Genomic DNA, 21,240 nt, shown 5'->3' with positions numbered 1-21,240 from the left:
GCATTCCCTGGCGAATGTCTCCTCTATTAACATTTTCCAATAGAATACTTTTTCTTTTTAGTACTTAAACTTCAGAGGAAGTATATTTTTCTCTATACAGTGTTTTCTGGTCTAGTTTTATATAGGAAAAATTTATATACCAATATACATTATGACAGTTGAGAAACTTTTTTGTATTTTTATTGAAGGAAAATATACATACATAATCATAAGCGTGTAGCTGAATGAATTTTCGTAACTGAGTACATCAAAGCTCCCAGTGCTCATGTCAAGAAAGAACATTACTAGCACTCTCAGATGCTCTCCTTTCAGTCATTGCCCACCCACCTAGCCTGGCCCAAATGTAGCAACTGTCCTAACTTTGAACACCATAGACTAATTTTGCCTATTTTTTAGAATCAGAATGCCACACAACTTAAAAAAAAGGCAAGAAGAGTCTTGTCATACTCCAAGTACAGTTAGTTGTTAGACCGTCAGAATCATCTGCAGATGTTCTGAGCTGTACATTGAGTATTTGTGTGTCTGATGCTGCTGATGATAAAGGAGACATCAGAGCATCATACTTACTTCAGTGCATTTCATATTTAGCCCTTGTTTTAGTCTAATGTAAAATGAGTTCTTAGGAAGTTGGAAAATTATTGAAGACAGTTGTGGAGAAAGAAATAAAGCAAGTGAGAAAAATGATTTCTGTGGAAGAGAGGATGAAATAATAAAGCCAAAAACATCAAGTGTGCACTGACCAGAGAGTTACCTTAGTATGTACTATAATTCTTCACTGGAAGGAAAAGTTGTAAAGCTAGTTGGATGGTTAGGATTTATGTATAATAAATACATTATAATTTTCCGATTTTAAGTGATAGGAAAATAGGCACCTGGTTAATAATGTAGTGCTAGAATGTCTGATTTTCAGGAATAGATTACAGATGTTAAGTGGGAGGTCCCTATTTTGAGCTTTCCTTGAAGATCTGGGTTTGATGAAAGAGAGAATTTAGTCCTATTTGACTACTCAGAGTGAAAATTCAACTTCTCTACAAACCTGAGTTTTCTGCATAGATGAGATTTAATGTTGACTGGTCTCAGTCTCTTTATTATTGTGATCTTATGCTTTATAAGGCTTTTAGGATTGGGTAGGGATATGATTGGGACCTACAGATAGATCAGGGATCATCTCTGGGAAATCATGAGAGAATACCAGGAATAATGTGCATTGTCTAGTTTTACAGGATGTGCTGTTCTAGGACAGGGTTTCTTATCCTCGACACCTATTGATGTTTTGGGCCAGATAATCCTTTATTGTGGGGAGCTTTCTGTGCATCATAGGATGTTTAGCAGCATCCTCAGCCTGTATCCATTAGATACCATCAGCACCCTCTGTCCCGGTTGTGACAACCAAAAATGTCTCTAGGCATTGTCAAATGTCCTGGGGGAGTGAGTGGGGGAGTGGGTGGGTAAAATCGCTCCTTTTTGAAAACTACTAGTCTAAGGTGATACCTTCACAATTCTGTATCTTCTTAGGAACAAAGAAAAGTGTTCAGTGAGGGATGATGGATGATAAAGAGTAAGATTATCCAGATGCCTACATAGTAGATGATTGTAGACTTAGAGAGTAAGGGAAGACTTTTGAGATTGTGTTGAATTAAAACATCTCAACAATAATAATAATAATAATAATAATAATAATAATAATAATAATAATGATAATAAAAGATTGAATCTAATATACTTTAAAATGTGATCTACTGTGTAGCAAATTTTTAAACATTTATTAAAGAATTGGTCGTAACAGGGAAAATGTTTATAAGAAAATCTAACTTTTTGATGAATTTGAGTCTTGAAAAACTTTAATTTTATGCAAATGATATTTTCTTACAGATTTTGTAGTGTATTTCAGAGAAGTTTTTACCTTTTTTTTTTTTTTTTCATGATCATTAAAGGGAAAAGAGGTTGGAAGACCTTACATTTCTTATGAATTTATGATGGAGGTACATAGCATGCAGACGATTTGTCTACACTGTTTCATTTAATTGGAGTTCTCTGGTTATTTTATTTATTTCCAGATATATTTGGATAATTAAGGTAGTCCACACTGCAAGAATTTAATCTGCAGCTACAGGACTCTTTAAGAACATGTAGGTACTGTGCTTCAGCCATAGTAATTTTCTTACTGTCTCTTATTCATGTCACAAGTTTTCAGCCCTAGCCTGTTTGTTTGCTGTGTGGCCCCCTGTCTGCATTGCAGTTCTCAATCTCTTCTCTTTCCATTTAAAAATCTTTCATTTATTTTCACCAGTAATACATGAGTTTATTTTTTTCAGGGTTCAGTGACATTCAGGGATGTGGCAATAGACTTCTCACAGGAAGAATGGGAATGCCTGGGCCCTGCTCAGAGGGACTTGTACAGGGATGTGATGTGGGAGAACTATAGCAACTTCATCTCATTAGGTAAGGTTCTTTATCCCAAATGATTTTGACTTTCTCTGCTGTCAATTTCAGGACTCTATTTTGAAACACTAGCTAAATTTTTGCTCTCTGTTCCCAATGGATTAAGCTTTGTTAGGTTGGAAATGGGCCCCTCAGTTTAATACCTTTTTTTACCCATCTTGCTATGTACTGCAGACTTTCTTCAGGCTCTTTCTGTAATTTCTTCTTTTCCTCAATATCTGAGGGGCTCAATTTGAATTCTGGGTTACTCAGAGTAGAAGCATTGACCAAGAAAGCAGATTTCACATTATATTGGAACCAAGAATTGATGTAGATGCTCAACACTACTTCTCATCCATCTGCAAGGAGACTAGCTAGCCACGGAGTTCTTTGTTTCTCTAACAAAGGAGCATGTAAAATTTATATAGTTGGATCCGCAGAGTTAATTTAAAAGTGAAGTAAACACATTCTGTTTCCTATAACAGGCATATTCAGTTCTACCTGCTTCTTGGTTGAAAGTTAAAATCCAAGAACTTTGCATTTAACATTGAATGAATATCTTAGGAAAGATCTGTGATTTTCTCAGGAAGACTCTTGTTCTCCTCTCAGAAAAATAAGAACAATAAAAATTAATAGCTAACACACACATGTTATGTGTGTTAGCTATATATACATACAGCTGTGTATGTTTGTGGTTGGTACTATTCTGAACATTTTGTATTAGGGATTATTCCTCACGACACCTCTATGATGCAAAAACGTAGGCACAAGAGGTTAATAAATTGCCAAGGTGACATAGGCTACAGAGGCATGATTGATACAAACTCTGGGTTCTCAACCACTGCTCTATACTGCCTCTCAGTAGAGCCTGTGTGTTTAAAATGTATTAAGACCTTTTCTTAACCATCTAGTCTCTTTAGTCCTTGTGGTCCCAAGGTAACCCTAATATAAGTATTCTTCAACTTCATTGCCTTTCTTTGCTCAGGCTTTATAAAGTACCATTTTGATCTATAGTTAATTACAAATTTAACCAAGTCTGAATGTGAGGACTTTTGTGCTTATAATTTTATGTCACATCTTTCTTTTAAGCAGCACCTTCCATTTCTAAGCCAGATGTGATTACTTTATTGGATGAAGGGAAGGAGCCTGGGATGGTTGTGAAGGAAGGGACAAGAAGACACTGCCTTGGTGAGTGAGGCTGAGTGAGTTGGTGAGTGAGCCAAGCTGTTAGGGTGGAGGCACACCCTTGGTATCTTGTTGGGGAACTCCTTTCCAAGGCCCCTGGCCTGTGGATAAAAGACCTGAGACCTGGAAAGCAAATTAAGCTTTTAAAGCCTGGAGTATCAAAGGAATTTCCTTTTGACCTCAGTTTACAACTCTCTGTTTCTCATTCCTCATTTCTCTACCTTCAGGAAGAGCTGTTCTCAGTAGAAGAAAAAGTGATAATAAATATAAGTGCAGAAATCAACAAAATAGGAAACAAAAATAGGGAAAATTAATGAAGCCAAAAGTTGATTTATTGAAGAGAAAACAACATTGATAAACACTTAGCTTGACTAATCAAATTAAAAAGAGAAACTAATATTAAGGAATAAAAGAGGGATCTTCACATTCTGTAGCCATTAAAAAGATAGTAAGAGAATACTGTGAACTACTTTATGCCAGTAAATTTGTCAATTTAAATTAAATGGAATAATTCCTTGAAAAATATAATTTAGCAGAATAGATGCAAGATAAAAAAAAGAACATGTGAATAACTCTGAATCTCTTAAAGTAATTGAATTCATTAGCAAAAATCTTCCCACACACAAAAAATGCCAGACCCGGATGATTTAACTGGTGAAGTCTATGAAAAGTGTAAGGAATAGCAGTAATATTAGAAAACTCCTTCAGAAGTGGCGGGTACTCATTTTATAAGGCCAGCATGACCTTTATACCAAAACCTGGCAAAGAGATTCCAAAAAAAAAAAAAAAAGGAAAAAAAGAGAAGACAATGACAGACTCAATCTCTCATGAACATAAATGTTAAATCTTTAACCAAATGTTAGCAAATTAGAGCCTGCAATTAAAAAAAATGTTGATCATTTAGAGTTTATCCTAGGAATGCAAGCTTAGTTTAACATTCAAAGATTAATTAGTGTAATTTACCACATTAACAGGAAAAAGTGAGAGAAACGATATGATCATCTCCATAAATTAAAAAAGAGCATAGGACAGCATTCAACATCCATTCATGAGAAAAACTCCAAGCAAACTGGAAATTGAAGGGTACTTCCTCAATCTAATGGCATCTGCTAAAAAAATATGACATTCTAAATTTTCTCATTCTTGTTAAAGAAATCCCTCCTAAGATTGGGAACAGGGCTAGGAAGTCCACTCTTAGCACCTTTATTCAGTATTATATTGAAGGGCCTAGCCATTGCAGTAAGTCAAGAAAAAGAAATGAGACATAATGATCAGAATGGGAGAAGAAAACTACCTCTTTTTGGAGGTGGTAGAGTCATTTACATAGAAAATCTAGGGAAAGAAAACAACTACTCAAAGTCGTAAGTGAATTTAGTAAGGTCATAGGATATAAAGTTAATAAACCAACTGGGTTTTTCTGTGCTAGAAACAAAAATATGGAAAATGAAATAACTCAATTTACTCTGAAGTAAAAAAAATGTAAAATACATAGGAATAAGTTTAATAAAACATATATAAGATCTCTTCAATGAAAACCACAAAATTATCATGGAATTAGAGAAATTATAGATTGGAGAAATACCATTTTCTAGATTGGAAGACTTAGTATTGTAAAAATAACAATTTTATAGATTCTACACAATTCTAGTCATAATTTCAGCAGGCTGTTTTTGTAGAAATTAATAAGCTGATTCTAAAATATAGATGGAGAAGCTTAAGACTTAGTATCCCTAAAGCAATCTTAAAAAAGGAAGAACATATTGTAGTACTTAGACTACATGACTTCAAGGTACTTCAAGACTTTTTGTGAAGGTCCAGTGCTCAAGACAGTATGATACTGGTATAAGGCTCAAGAAACAGAATAAACCAAGATCCCAGAAATAGGCCTCCTACCACCTAGAGGGTCATTTAATTTTTGACAAAGGCACCAAAGTATTCCAATGGAGAAAAGAAAGTCTTTTCAATAAGTAGTGCAGGAATAACTGGATAAAAAGATAAATAAATCTCAACCCTACTTCATACTTAAATTAATTCGAGATGGATTTCAAACCGAAATTAAAAGCTAAAATCATTAACCTTTTAGAGGAAAACGGACTTGGTAGTCCCAACTCATGGCTTTGGAGTAGGCAAAGGTTTTTTTGGTGAAAGCAATAACCATAAAAGTTAAAAATTGATAAATTAGACTTTATTCAGGTTAAAAAGTTTATTGCATAAAAATTGACCATTAAGAAAATGAATAGCTAAGTTACAGACTGGAAGAAAATAGTAATAAGACATATCTGACAAAGTACTGGTATCCAATATTTATAAAGAACCCCCAAAACTCAATCCTAAAAAGATAAACACAATTCAGAATGGGTAAAAGTTATATGCATTCCCTGGATAATACTCTGCAACAAAAATGAATGAATTATTCAAACATGCAACATCTTGGGTGAACCTCAAGAAAATTATGTTGAGAGGGAAAAAATCACAAAAGGTTATATATTCCATTTATGTAATATTTGTGAAATTACATTATTATAGAGATGGATGATGGATTAGTGGTTGCCAAGCATTAGGGATGGAATAGAAGGAATAGTTAAGGTTCTATATAGGGGTAACACATGGGAGCCTTGATTGTGGTGATGGTTATGCAAATGTGATAGAATTCCATGGAGCTATATGTACAAACACACACATGAGTGCATGTATAACTGATGAACTCTGAATAAGCTCTATGGATTGTACCTATATTAGTTTCTTGATTTGAGTATTGTGCTATAATTGTGTAAGTAACAGTAATACTGGGGGAGGTTGGAGGAGGGTTGCACAGAACTTTTCTATGCATTTCTTTGTTACTTCTTGTAAATCTAGTTATTTCAAAATAAGTAATAATTTAATAATAAACAAATAATAATTTCAAAGGTTGAAAAAAAGTCCCTTGGGGTGGGAGAGGAAATGGGTAAAAAATTTGAACAAAGATAGTGGCTACATTTTTTCTTGCTCAATGACTACAATTCCTTGTGTGTGCATGTGTGTGTGTATGTATTGGATCTAGTTTCTTTCACCTTCTATTGTAAGTTAATATATATTTTTCATTGCCTAAGAATATATTCATTCATTTATTCAGCAAATACTTGACTGCCCAATCAGAGCCAGGCATTGCACAATGGAGAACAAGACTGGAGATCCCAGCAGTCATGCTTGTTAACATTTTAATGGGAGAGACATTAAATGAATAAATAATATTAGGTAGTGACAAGTATTATTAAGAAAAATGAGAATAGCAAGGGAATACCAAATGACAGGTATAGACAGGGAATGTTTTAGTTAGTATCATCAGGGGCTTTGGAGGAAGTAATATTTGATAAAAAGAGCTCAGGCCAAATGAGTATCTAAATCAAGAATATTCCCGATAGAGAGGACAGCAAATGCAGAGCTCCTAGGGTGTGGGGGAGGGTGGCAAGTGACAGAAGCTTATGTATGTTTGAGGAAGAGCAAGAAGGTACGTTAAAGGTAGGGCAATGAGATGAAGTCAGAAAGTTAGGCAAGGGCTCGATTGCATAATGGTTTGTATATCATAGGGGAAGGCATTTGATTTTTGTTTAAGTGTGATATAAGGCTATTGGGTATTTTTAAACAGGAAATGACACAAGCTGTTCTAGTTTGCTAATGCTGCTGGAATGCAAAGCACCAGAGATGGATTGGCTTTTATTTATTTATTTTTTTATCTTCATTTTATTGAGATAAATTCACATACCATGCAGTCATACAAAACAAATCGTACATTCGATTGTTCACAGTACCATTACATAGTTGTGCATTCATCACCTAAATCAATCCCTGACACCTTCATTAGCACACACACAAAAATAACAAGAATAATAATTAAAGTGAAAAAGAGCAATTGAAGTAAAAAAGAACACTGGGTAACTTGTCTGTTTGTTTCCTTCCCCTATTTTTCTACTCATCCATCCATAAACTAGACAAAGGGGAGTGTGGTCCTTCTGGCTTTCCCAATCCCATTGTCATGCCTCATAAGCTACATTTTTATACAATTGTCTTTGAGATTCATGGGTTCTGGGTTGTAGTTTGATAGTTTCAGGTATCCACCACCAGCTACCCCAATTCTTTAGCACTTAAAAAGGGTTGTCTGAAGTGTGTGTAAGAGTGCCCACCAGAGTGACCTCTCGGCTCCTTTTGGAATCTCTCTGCCATGGAAGCTTATTTCATTTCCTTTCACATCCCCCTTTTGGTCAAGAAGATGTTCTCCGTCCCACGATGCCAGGTCTACATTCCTCCCCGGGAGTCATATTCCACGTTGCCAGGGAGATTCACTCCCCTGGGTGTCTGATCCCACGTAGTGGGGAGGGCAGTGATTTCACCTTTCAAGTTGGCTTAGCTAGAGAGAGAGGGCCACATCTGAGCAACAAAGAGGCGTTCGGGAGGAGGCTCTTAGGCACAATTATAGGGAGGCCTAACCTCTCCTTTGCAGCAACCATCTTCCCAAGGGTAAAACCTATGGTAGAGGGCTCAACCCATCAAACCACCAGTCCCCTATGTCTGTGGTCATGTTAGCAACCATCGAGGTGGGGTAGGCCAATACCCCTGCATTCTCCACAGGCTCCTCAAGGGGGCACTACATATTTTTTTCCTTGTTTTTCTTTTTTTTTTTTTAACTTTCCCTTCTTTTTTAAATCAACTGTATGAAAAAAAAGTTAAAAAAAAAACGAAACATACAATAAAAGAACATTTCAAAGAGACCATAACAAGGGAGTAAGAAAAAGACAACTAACCTAAGATAACTGCTTAACTTCCAACCTGTTCCTACTTTACCCCAAGAAAGTTACCTAATATAGCAACATTTCTGTGAACTTGCTCCTACTATATCCATCAGAAATTAACAGACCATAGTCATTCCTGGGCATCCCCAGAACGTTAAATAGCTTATCTGTTCTTCTTGGATTATTGTTCCCCCTTCCTTAATTGCTCTCTATTGCTAGTTCCCCTACATTCTACATTATAAACCATTTGTTTTACATTTTTCAAAGTTCACATTAGTGGTAGAATATAATATTTCTCTTTTTTGTGCCTGGCTTATTTCTCATTTGTATGTGTGCCCATTTAGTTCTATGCAATTTTATCAGACATAAAGTTTAAATGGCCACTTCCACAGTCAAAGATATGGAATCTTATAATAACCCCAGCCACCTCCCTCTCTTCCCCCTCTTTAATCCCTGGCATCTACTAATCTGTTTTCCATCTCTCTTAAATTTTGTCATTTAAATAATGTTAAATAAATGGGTTCATACAGTATGTAACCTTTTGAGATTGGCTTTTTTTTTTCACTTACTGTAATTCCCTTGAGAACCATTCACATGGTTGTGTGTGTATTAATAGTTCATTCTTTTATTTTTGTTGGCAGAGTACATATTTCTCTTTTAATTGCCTCTGTTTTCTTAGTAAAATAAGCAAGGTAGGTCATCAGCAGAATGTGTGGAGTAAAGAGGATGTTAAGAGTAGTTCAGTTTACCTACCCTTCAATGACTTGTTCCAGAATGTGTGGAGTAAAGAGGATGTTAAGGTAGTTCAGTTTACCTACCCTTCAATGACTTGTTCTCTTTTTTATTTTCTGTTTCAGCAAATAATATAATAATAGCAGTTAACATTTATTGAATGCTTGCACTATTCTAGGCATTGCTGTAGGCACTTTATGTTTATTGACTCAATTCTCAGAGCAGCTCTTTAAGGTAGGTACTATCATGGTTAGCATTTTGTAGCACAGAGAATTTTAAGTACCTTGCCTTAGGTTATATAATAATTAAGTTGTGGAACCATAATTTAGACTCAAGACAAATGGGCTTAAGGGTCCATCCTCTTTATTAGTTACCATGTTATTCCACCTTCATTATTTTTTTCATTCCTTTAAGGAACATTTGCTTTTTGAAAATTAATTGTCTATTGAAATAATATGCATACAGAAAAGTACCTGGAGTTTGACAGATCGAACACTCCTGAAATGACTAACACTCCTATCAAAAATCAATGTTACCAGGTTGCCAGAAGTTACTCGCTCCTGCCAGTTTCCAATCATTACCACCTGCTATCCTGATAGATTAGTTTTGTTTATTTTTGAACTTCATTTAAAGGAAATCATCTAGTTTGTACTTTTTTATTTCTGGCTTCTTTTGCTCAACATGTTTGTGAGATTCATCCATGTTGCTTATGGTTGCTTATAGTTGCTTATAGTTGTTTGTTCAATCTCATTGCTGTTTAGTATTCCACTGTGAATATACCACAATTTATTTACCCATTCCATTGTTGATATTTTTATGTGTCTTTTGTTGAAAATACATACACCTTTCTCTTTTGTGTTTTCCTAGAAGTGAAATTGATAGGTTATAAAAATTTGCTTATGTTTGGTAGTTAAGCAGTTTTCCAAAGTAATATTTACCAATTTATACTCCCACTGGTGGTATATGAGGGTTCTTGTAACTTGACATTTTTTTGTCAGCATTTGGTGTCATCTGTCTTTTTCATTTTGACCATTCTGGTGAGTGTGTAGTCACTAATGGAATCTCATTGTAATTTTATTTACATTTCTCTGATGGCTAATAATGTTGGGCATCTTTATATTTTGTCTGTTTTTCGGTTGTGTTGACTGCCTTTCTCTTACTGATTTATAGGAATTCTTTGTATGTGTTCTGGATACAATTTTTTCATTGGTTATGTGTATTAGAGATACCTTCTTGTACTCTGTGGCTTGCTTTTTCATGTTCATAATGGTGTCTTTTGATGATAAGATGTTCTTAATTTTAAATTAGTCTGATTTATCAGCTTTTTCTTTATTGTTGGTAGATTTTGCATCCACTTTAAGAAATTGTCATTTATCCCAAACTCATTATGTTATTCTCCTCTGTCAGTGTTTCTCATAATTGAGCATGCATCAGAATTACCTGGAGAGCTTATTAAGATACGGATACCTGAGCCTCACCTGCAGAGTTTCTTATTCAGTTTATCTGGGGTGGACCCAAGAAGTTTTATTTCCAGCCAGTTTCTAGAAGATGCTAATGCTTATGGTCCAGGACCCTACTTTGAAAACCACCATCCTATGATTTTTTTTCTACAGATTTACTTATTTATTTACCTTTCACATTTAGATCTATAATCCCTTGATGTTTTTGTATATGGTATGAGATAAAGATATATATGTGTGTGTATGTGTATACATATATATGTTATTTTTTTATTCCCCATGTGGATATCCAGTGGACCCAACACCATTAAATGGAAAGATTATCTTTTTCTACTGCAGTGCAATGTTCCTTTATCATAACTCAGGTGACTGTTTTGACTGTTTCTGGACTATATCTAGTTCATTGGTCTCTTTATCCATCTTCAGTCCATATTTTTATGTCTTAATTATATAGCTTTCTTTTGGGTAGATATGTGTGATATACCTTTATCTAGCCTTTTACATTCCATCTTTCTATGTCATTATATTTACAGTGTCTGTCTTGGTAGCTATTTCGTTGGGTTTTGCTTTTTTTTAATCTATCTTTTAGATGGATGCTTGGATTGTTTTTTCAACATCTCTTTTCTTCTAATATATGCATTTAAAAGTTATTTTGTCTTCTCTTTAAATATTTTTTAATTTTGAAAAAAATTACACTTTTGAAGAAAAATGGACAGTTTAGAGAACTTTTATCTTGCACCATTTGTGAGTAAATTGCCAACTTGATGACCTGTTACCCCCACATGCTTCAGTATGTGTGAAGTTTGAGAGGAACACATTGCACAAGATTGTTCTCACTTCTTACACTAACTCCAAAGTTTGGGACCGATCCATGAGAACTACCCTCACTTCTAATACCAAATGCAATTTTGTAGGGTTCCCCAAACCACCATCAGGTTCAATAATTTGCTTGAAGGACTCACAGAACTCACTGAAAACTGTAATACTCAATAGTTACAGTTTATACAGGGAAAGGAAACAGATTAAAATCAGCCAAAGGCAGAGTCCAGGAAAATTCCAACATGGAGCTCCCAGTTTTCTTCTCCACGTCATGGACAGCGTCATTTTCTCAGAATCTATATGTGACAGTATACATGAAGTATTGCCAGCCAGGGAAGCTCTCACCTGAGCCTTGGTTTCCAAAGTTTTTACTGGGGCTCTATAATATAGGCACAGTCAGCTACCCATGTGGCTTAGCTCAGTCTCCAGCTCCTTTAGGGGTTGAGCTGATACCTGTGACATAAAGCCTCCACCCTGAAGTACATTGTTGGTGTAACCAGAGCTCCTGTTGGTAAGCTTCCATGTAGTTGTTTTCCCTTTGTAATTATTTTGTGGGGAAGTACTTTGAGATTGTAATTAAGTTCCTTTATCAAATTTTCTTTCCCTCCCCTCCCCATCCCCTCCCTTTCCCTCCTTTCCCCTTCCCTCCCTTTCTGTATAGATTATGAACTTCCTATTTTTTTGGTGGATTATACTCTTTTACTATAATTTATTTGAATGTTTAGAATATCCCACATTTGATAATTGAAGCCATTCAAACAGATTTCTGTTTCCTTTTGACATGTCCCCATTATTTTTTGGCTACTTACTTTATTTCAGGTGCAAGATATTCCAGCCTCATCTTGTACTTTTTGCTCCAGTTCTAAATCAGTCCTTTCTTCTAAGAGACCTGCTTCCTTTTAATGAAGAAGGGTATTTAGATACTGAGATCTGGGAATGCTTAGTGTGCTCATTACTATTATTCTTTGCTGCTCCGAGCTCTTCTTATTGGACAGAGCTGAGAAATATATGTGTTTTTATGTATGCTTGTACACTGTATGTGTGAGTTTTATTTATACATACTCATTTATATCTATATTTATTTCTGATTTATCCATATGTATTGGAAATCATGAGTTTATGTAAGTACCTATAATTCTAATCCAAAATCTTAGGGTTTATTCTAATTTTTCCCCTCTCCTTATTTGTAACTCCTGTATCAATCATTGAAAAACTTAGGTCCTATTGTTCTTAATATATTTATTCATTTTGTCAGTCCCCTGTGTATAACCAATTTCTCATCCACATTGCACGTTTGTCCTTGTCAACCCATTCAGACTCTGATTTCCAGCATCCCCTGTGCTTTGGAGGTAGTTCTCTCCTTGATGATGTTCCAGCTCCCTCCTCATTCCCCCTCCACCATTAATGCCCTCCTCCACCAGAGACAGCCTCCTCACCCAACTCTATGCCATCTGTACTGGGCCGCACCCCCTCTTCAGCAGGTATGGCTCTCAACCTGCTTGGGCTCCAACATTCCTTACCAGAATACTCCCAAGCGTGGATACTTTTTCACCCTCTTAGTGTTCTGACTGTAAACGTAGGGCTTTTCCTCTGTCTGGACTCCTAACACTCTGCACTCTGCTGCTCCCATGAGTGGATGCCCTCTTCAGCCCAACTGGACTTTGACATCTCACATGATCCCCTACCCCCAGTGTGGACAAGGGGCATATTTGTCTTTTAATATATCTGTTTTATTCATTTGCCTTACTTACCTTTCAGATATTTTGGGGTTTAAATCTCCTAAATTCCTGATTTTAAAAATTTGTTCAACATGTTTTTTTCCTTTCTCTCCTGCCTTTCTTTTTTTTGGGAGTAATCAAGTATTTTTATTCTAGCTTATAGTTCTTTAGCATGTCATTTATATGCACTTTTATTTTTCATCTAATGATTGCCTTTACTTACTAGATGGTAACTTAAAAATTAGTTCCTTTACCTTTTTCCCAATAATGCAGGGATCTTAATAACATTTTAATTCCATTTACCTGTCCCACACATTTTTGTGCTGTTGCAGTGTTTAATTCTACTTACATTTTAATCCCCGTAGGATATTAATTTAAAATTGCATTATAGAGCCAGTGTTATTTATATATACCATTTATGCTCTTTATTCTTTTATCTAGATTCACTTTCTTCCGAAAGACTCCTTGTAGTGTTTCTTTTATTGTGTCCATTAGCAATGACTTCTATTAGGTTTTATTTGAAAATATTTTTATTTTGTCTTCAATTTTAAAGGATACAGAATTCTGACTTCATTTTCATTGGATACAGAATTAGGGATTAGCAGTCATTTTCTCTCAGATGTTCTCCCCTTGTCTTCTGGCTTCTATTATTTCTGTAGTTTTCCCATCTTATTGTAATTCATTTGGAGTTACTTTATCTTTTTACCCCAATGGCTGCTTTTATAAGTTTTAAAATGTGTTTTTATTCAGAATTATTGTGGTGGTCCCTAATTTTATATTACATCACATATATACTGCTTGTGATTTTTAGGGATTTTTAAAATCTTAGGCTGGATGTCTTTTGCCAGTTTTGAAAATTCTTGGTCATTATAACTTAAAATGTTGTTTCTTTTCCACTTTTGCTCTTCTCTGTTTTCTGGAACTCCGATTACACAAATGTTAAACCTTTTAACATTGCCCCATATATCTTCATGTTCTCTTTTTTTATTCTTTTCTCTTCTTATGCATCAACCTGAATATCTTCTGCTAACCTATTTCCCAGGTCACTAATGTTCTCTTCTGCTGAGCCTAATTGCTAATGTATTAAACTTATCTGTTAAATTTTTTATTTCAGTTATTTTATTTTTCAGTTCTAAGATTTTTATTAGAATGTTTTTAGTATGTCAAATATTATTTAATGCATTCCAATTCTTTGGTTAAATTCTCCATTTTGGTTTTCTATTTTCTTGAGATGATAATCAAAATTTTGGAATGGCATGGGTCTTTTTCTATTGTCTGTTTTACCTCTTGGATTTTAGTCACTTTTCTCCTGTCTGTTTATATATCGTAATTAATGACTGAATGCTGGACTTTATGTTTGAAAAATTTTAGAGGCTCTGAATGATATTATTTCTGTATACTAAGTTGTTTAATTCTGGCAGGTAGATAGGGTATGGGCTGATCACCTTCATCTATTCAGTAGTGATCTGTTTACTCACTGATCTATTTATTCAGTGATCTGTTTACTGTTCTGAATTCTAGGAATAGCCCTTTGGGGTCTTGACTGAAAGTCTGGAATGATTACCAAGGCTCTTCCTCCTTTGAAGCTAAACTCCAATTTCTGACTCCATAGAATGGTGAGAATGCCAAAAATCTCTACTTGGAGTTTTAATCTTTTAGCAGTTGCTTTCTGCCTAGTTTTTGGCATTTTCCTATGGTAGATGCCCAATAAGAGTCTGCAAAATTCCTCGGGAAATTCCATACAGAATGTTGGTTTGTATCAGCATGTTCTCTTTCTGTCCAGCATGTTGGCTGCTAGAATGCCTCTTTGTTTGTTCATTAGTATCCTCAACCATTTTTTTTTTTTCTAATTCAGCTTTTCAGTTGATTTTAGATAGCCTGGTATAAGCTTCTCCATCATAGCCAGAAGCAGAAGTCCCCTTTCCCATCTTTTGTTAGTTCTTTATTTCTTCATTTTATAACAAAGAAAATTTAAATTATTTTCTTTACCCTAATCCTCACATTTGTATTAATATTTGTCATAGGGTTAAAGGACTTAATGTTCATATCAGTCCTTATGACTTAGATTCTACCCCCCCCCCCCCCGGAATCTGTTGCTTTTCTTTAGTTTATTCTTTATTTTAATGCAATTTTTTGAGATATATTCACACAGCATAGAAACCGTCCAAAGTATACAATCACTGGTTCAACTTATCATCACATGGTTGTGCATATAGCACCATGATCAAATTTAGAACATTTTCATTACCTCAGAAAAGAAATAAAAATAAAAAAGGAAACCCTAATCCTCTCATACCACTTATCCCCCCATATTATTGATCCATAGTGTTGGTCTGGTACATTTGTTAGTGTTTATGAAAGAGTATTAAAATATTACTGTTAACTGTAGTCCATAGTTTGCAGTAGGTACATTTTTCACATATACCCCTCTATTCTTAACTCCTTATTAGAGTGTCATACATCTGCTCTAGTTCATGAAAGAACTTTATATTTTACAGTTAATCACAGACATTATCCACCACACGAGTCACTGTGTTGTACATTCCCATGTTTTAAACTCCAGCTTTCCTTCTAATGACGTACTTGACTCTAAACAATCCTTTCTACCACACTCACATACCATTGAGCACTGTTATTTATTCTCACAATAACATGCTGTCACCTCTGTCCATTTCCAAACATTTAAGTTCTCCCTAGTTGTTCTGGTTTGCTAAAGTTGCCATTATGCAAAATACCAGAAATGGATGGGCTTTTATAAAGGGGATTTATCAGGTTGCAAATTTGCAGTTATAAGGCCATAAAAGTGTCCATACTAAGGCATCAACAAGAGGATACCTTCACTGTAGAAAGGCTGCTGCTGTCCGGAACACCTCTGTCAGCTGGGAAGGCACAAGGGTGGTGTCTACTGGTCCTTTGCTCCTGGGTTGTTTTCAAAGTGGTTTTCTCCAAAATGTGTCTGGCCTTTTGTGTCTCTCAGCTTCTCTCTCTCAGCTCCTGTGCATCCTTGCTTGTTCTCCCAATGTGTTTCTCTTTAAGCATCTGGGGGTTCTCTGTTAGCTTCTCTGGGGCAAACTCAGGGTTTCATCTCTCAGCCTAGCATCTCCAGACGTCTTTGTGTCTGCATCTGCAAGCATTTCTGTCTGTGTCAGCTCTCTTAAGGACTCCAGTAAATCCACCCTGAATGGGTAGAGTTAAACCTCCATGGAAATAATCTAATCAAAAGGTCTCACCCACAATTGGGTGAGTCATGTCTCCATGGAACTAACCTAATCAAAAGGTCCCTCTCATAATAGGTCTGCCCCCACAAGATTACGTTAAAGTACATAGTCTTTCCTGGGGTGTATAACAGTTTCATACTGGCACAAATAGTTAAACATTCTGCACAATTAAGTAACTGCTCCCCATTCTTTAGCCTCATTCTATCTCCTGGTAGCCTGTATTCTTTATTTTATATCTTTGAATCTATGTATTATAATTAGTTCATATCAGTGAGATCATAAAATATTTGTTTCTTTGTGTCTGACTTATTTCACTTAACATAATGTCCTCAAGGTTCATCCATATTTTCGTATGCTTCAGGACTTCATTCCTCCTTACTGCTGGATGATATTCCATCGTGTATATATATATATACACACCACATTTTGTTTACCCACTCATCTCTTGATGGACAGTTGGATTATTCCTATCTTTGGACAATTGTGAATAATGCCACTATGAACATCGGTGTGCAAATGTCCATTCGCATCCCTGCTTTCAGATCTTCCAGGTATAGCCTGAGGAACGGGATTGCCAGGTCGTAAGGCAACTCTATACCTAGCTTCCTGAGTAACTGCCAAACCATCCTCCTCAGTGGCTGTACCATTTTACATTCCCACAAGTAGTGAAAAAGTGTTCCAATTTCTCCACAACCTCTCCGACACTTGTAGTTGACTGTTTAATATCTCATTGTGGTTTTGATTTGCATTTCCCTAATAGCTAGTGAAGGTGAGCATCTTTTCATGTACCTCTTAACCATCTGTATTTCTTCTTTGGAGAAATCTGTAGTAATTTTTTTCCCCCATTTTTAAATTGGGTTGTTTGTCTTTATTGTTATGTATACTTTATAAAGAATTTCCTGTTATATGTACTGGATATCTAACCCTTATCAGATATGTGGTTTCCAAATACTTTCTTCCATTGACTCATTGCCTTTTCACCCTTTTGACAAAGTCCTTTGAGGCACAGAAGAATTTGATTTTGAGGAGTTCAGTTTATCTATTTTTTCTTTTGTTGCTTGTGCTTTGGGTGTTAAGTCTTAAGAAGCTACCCCCTATTGCTAAGGCCTTGAAGATGTTTTCCTATATTTTCTTCTAAGAGTTTTCTGGTACTGGCTCTTATATTTATTTAGGTCTTTAGCCCACTTTGAGATGATTTTTTATAGGGTGTGAGAGAGGGGTCCTCTTTGATTCTTTTGGTTATGGATATCCAGTTCTCCCAACACCATTTATTTAAGAGACTGTTCTGTCCCAGTTGAGTGGGCTTGGGAGCCTTATCAAAAATCAATTGACACCCCTTACGTGGGATCAGACACCCAGGGGAGTGAATCTCCCTGGCAATGTGGAATATGACTCCCGGGGAGGAATGTAGACCTGGCATCGTGGGACGGAGAACATCTTCTTGACCAAAAGGGGGATGTGAAAGGAAATGAAATAAGCTTCAGTGGCAGAGAGATTCCAAAAGGAGCCGAGAGGTCACTCTGGTGGGCCCTCTTATGCACACTTTAGACAACCCTTTTTAGGTTCTAAAGAATTGGGGTAGCTGGTGGTGGATACCTGAAACTATCAAACTACAACCCAGAACCCATGAATCTCGAAGACAGTTGTATAAAAATGTAGCTTATGAGGGGTGACAATGGGATTGGGAAAGCCATAAGGACCACACTCCACTTTGTCTAGTTTATGGATGGATGAGTAGAAAAATAGGGGAAGGAAACAAACAGACAAAGGTACCCAGTGTTCTTTTTTACTTCAATTGCTCTTTTTCACTCTAATTATTATTCTTGTTATTTTTGTGTGTGTGCTAATGAAGGTGTCAGGGATTGATTTGGGTGATGAATGTACCACTATGTAATGGTACTGTAAACAATCGAAAGTACGATTTGTTTTGTATGACTGCGTGGTATGTGAATATATCTCAATAAAATGAAGATTAAAAAAAAAAATCAATTGACAATATCTTGACCAAAAGGGGGATGCGAAATGAAATGAAATAAAGCTTTAGTGGCTAAGAGATTTCAAATGGAGTCGAGAGATCACTCTGTTGGACATTCTTATGTACTATATAGATAACAGTTTTTAGGTTTTAATATATTGGAATAGCTAGAAGTAAATACGTGAAACCACCAGACCCCAATCCAGTAGCCTTGACTCTTGAAGACAATTCTATAACAATGTAGCTTACAAGGGGTGACAGTGTGACTGTGAAAACCTTGTGTATCGCACTCCCTTTATCCAGTGTATTGATGGATGAGCAAAAAACTGGGGACAAAACCTAAATGAAAAATAGGGTGGGATGGGGGGGTGATTTGGGTATTATTTTTTATTTTTATTTTTATTTTTTACTCTTATTCTGATTCTGGTGTAAGGAAAATGTTCAAAAATAGATTGGGGTGATAAATGCACAACTGTAAGATGGTACTGTGAACAGTTGATTGTACACCATGGGTGATTGTATGGTATGTGAATATATCTCAGTAAAGCTGAATTAAAAAAATAGATTGGGGTGATGAGTGCACAACTATAAGATGGTACTGTGAACAGTTGATTGTACACCATGGATGATTGTATGGTATGTGAATATATCTGAATAAAACTGAATTTAAAAAAAAATCAATTGATCGTAGACCTGAGGGTCTATTTCTGAGCTCTCAATTTGATTTCATTGATCAATATATCTATCTTTATGTCTGTAACATGCTGTTTTGACTACTGTGGCTTTATAATTGCTTTTATGTCAGGAAGCATCATACCTCTCATTTCACTCTTCTTTTTCAAAGGTGTTTGGCTATTCGAGGCCCCTTACCCTTCCAAATAAAATTGATAATTAGCTTCTCCATTTCTGCAAAGTATTCTGTTGGACTTTTGATTGGCATTGCATTGAATCTATAGATCAATATGGGTAGAATTGATATCTTTATGACATTTAGCATTCTTGTCCATGAACACAGGATGTCTTTCCATTCATTTAGGTCTCTTTGATTTCTTTTACCAATGTTTTGTAATATTCTGTATACAAGTCCTTTACATCCTTTGTTAGGTTTATTCCTAGATATTTGACTCCTAGGTGCTGTTGTAAATGGAATTTTTTTCTTGATTACCTCTTTGGACAGCTCATTACTAGGGTATAGAAAGACCATTGACTTTTGCATGTTGATCTTGTATCCTACCACTTTGCTGAACTTGCTTATTAACTCAAAAACTTTGCTTTCTTTTTCTCTGGATTTTGTTAATATGGGATCATGTTATCTGAAAATAATGAGTTTTACTTATTCCTTTCCAATTTGGATGCCTCTTATTTTTTGTCTTGCCTAATTGCTCTAGCTAGGACTTCTAGCACAATGTTGACTAGCAGTGGTGACAGTGGCATCCTTGTCTTGTTCCTGATTTTAGAGGGAAAGCTTTCAGTCTCTCACCATGGAGTATGATATTAGCTGTAGGTTTTTCATGTATGCACTTTATCATATTGAGGAAGTTTCCTTTTATTCTTACCTTTTGAAGTGTGTTTATCATGAAAGGATGCTGAATTTTCTCAAATGCCTTTTCTGGGTCAATCAAGATGATTATTTTCCCTTTTAATCTGTTAATGTGGTATACTACATTAATTGATATTCTTGTGTAGAATCACCCTTGCATACCTGGAATAAAACCCACTTGGTCATGGTGTATAATCTTTTAATATGCTGTTGGATTCTACTTGCAGGTATTTTGATGAGGATTTTTGCATCTATATTCGTTAAAGAGGTTGGTCTGAAGTTTTCTTGTAGTAGCTTTATCCAGCTTTGGTATTAGGGTAGTGGAGGCTTCATAGAATGAGTTAGGTAACGTTCCCTCATCTTCAATTTTTTGGAAGAGTTTGAGCAGGAATGGTATTAATTCTTGGAATGCTTGGTATAACTTGCATTTGAAGCCATCCGGTCTTGGGCTTTTCTTTGTTATTAGGTTTTTGATGGCTGATTTGATCTCTATACTTGTGATTGGTTTGTTGAGTTCTGCTGTTTCTTCTCGAGTCAGTGTAGGTTGTTCAGATATCTGTAGAAAGTTATCCGCTTCACCTAAGTTGTCTGGCTTGTTCGCATACAGTTGTTCATAGTAACCACATATGATCTTTTTTATTTCTTCAGGATCCTTGGTAATGTCCCCCCTTCTCATTTCTGATTTTATTTGCAGCTTCTCTATTTTCCTCTTTGCTAGTCTATCTAAGGGTTTGTCGATTTTATTGATCTTCCCAAAGAACCAACTTTTGGTTTTATTGATTCTATTGCTTTTTATTTTCCATTTCCTTAATTTCTTCTCTGATCTTTGTTATTTCTTTCCGACTGCTTGCTTTGGGATTAGTTTCTGTACTTTCTACAGTTCCTCCATTTCAGTCATTTTGTTGATTTTAGCTCTTTCCTGTTTTTGTTTTTGTTTTTTTAATGTAGGCATTTCGGACTATAAATTTTCCTCTCAGCAATGCCTTTTCTGCATCCCATAAATTTTTATATATTCTTATTCTTGTTTTCATTCATCTCGAGATATTTACTGATTTCTGTTCCAATTTCTTCTTTGACCCAATGATTATTGAAGAGCGTGTTGTTTTACTTCCAAGTATTTGTGTATTTTCTGGTTCTCCATTTTTTGATTTCCAGCTTCATTCCGTTATGATCAGAGAAAGTACTTTGTATGATTTCAGTCTTTTAAAATTTATTAAGACCTGTTTTGTGCCCCAGCATATCGTCTATCCCTGAGAATGTTCTGAAGGTCAATTTCTGTCTCTTCTTTAAAGTTTAATTGTTGCCTGGGTTTGTATTATGACACTGCTTCGACAGTTAGGTTGTTTGTATATCTCAGCCAAAATAAGGATAGGTGCCCATGCAGGGGGTGTAGACCAGCTCCAGTG

General features: G+C 35.6%; 1 protein-coding gene across 1 annotated transcript in view; it reads left to right on the top strand.

Moving 5' to 3' along the window:
• Positions 1 to 21,240, top strand: part of LOC119521185 — an 83,420-nt gene that overhangs the window by 52,793 nt on the left and 9,387 nt on the right. The window contains exons 10-11 of the mRNA XM_037819229.1: positions 2,316 to 2,442; positions 3,514 to 3,609. Of these exons, the coding sequence (XP_037675157.1) occupies positions 2,316 to 2,442; positions 3,514 to 3,609 (223 nt within the window). The remainder of the gene's footprint in view (positions 1 to 2,315; positions 2,443 to 3,513; positions 3,610 to 21,240) is intronic.

The sequence above is a fragment of the Choloepus didactylus genome, chromosome 27, assembly GCF_015220235.1.
Source record: "Choloepus didactylus isolate mChoDid1 chromosome 27, mChoDid1.pri, whole genome shotgun sequence".
Classification (NCBI taxonomy): Eukaryota; Metazoa; Chordata; class Mammalia; order Pilosa; family Megalonychidae; genus Choloepus; species Choloepus didactylus.
Note: the sequence above shows the minus strand (reverse complement) of the source record. Positions and strands in the feature narration are given on the sequence as shown.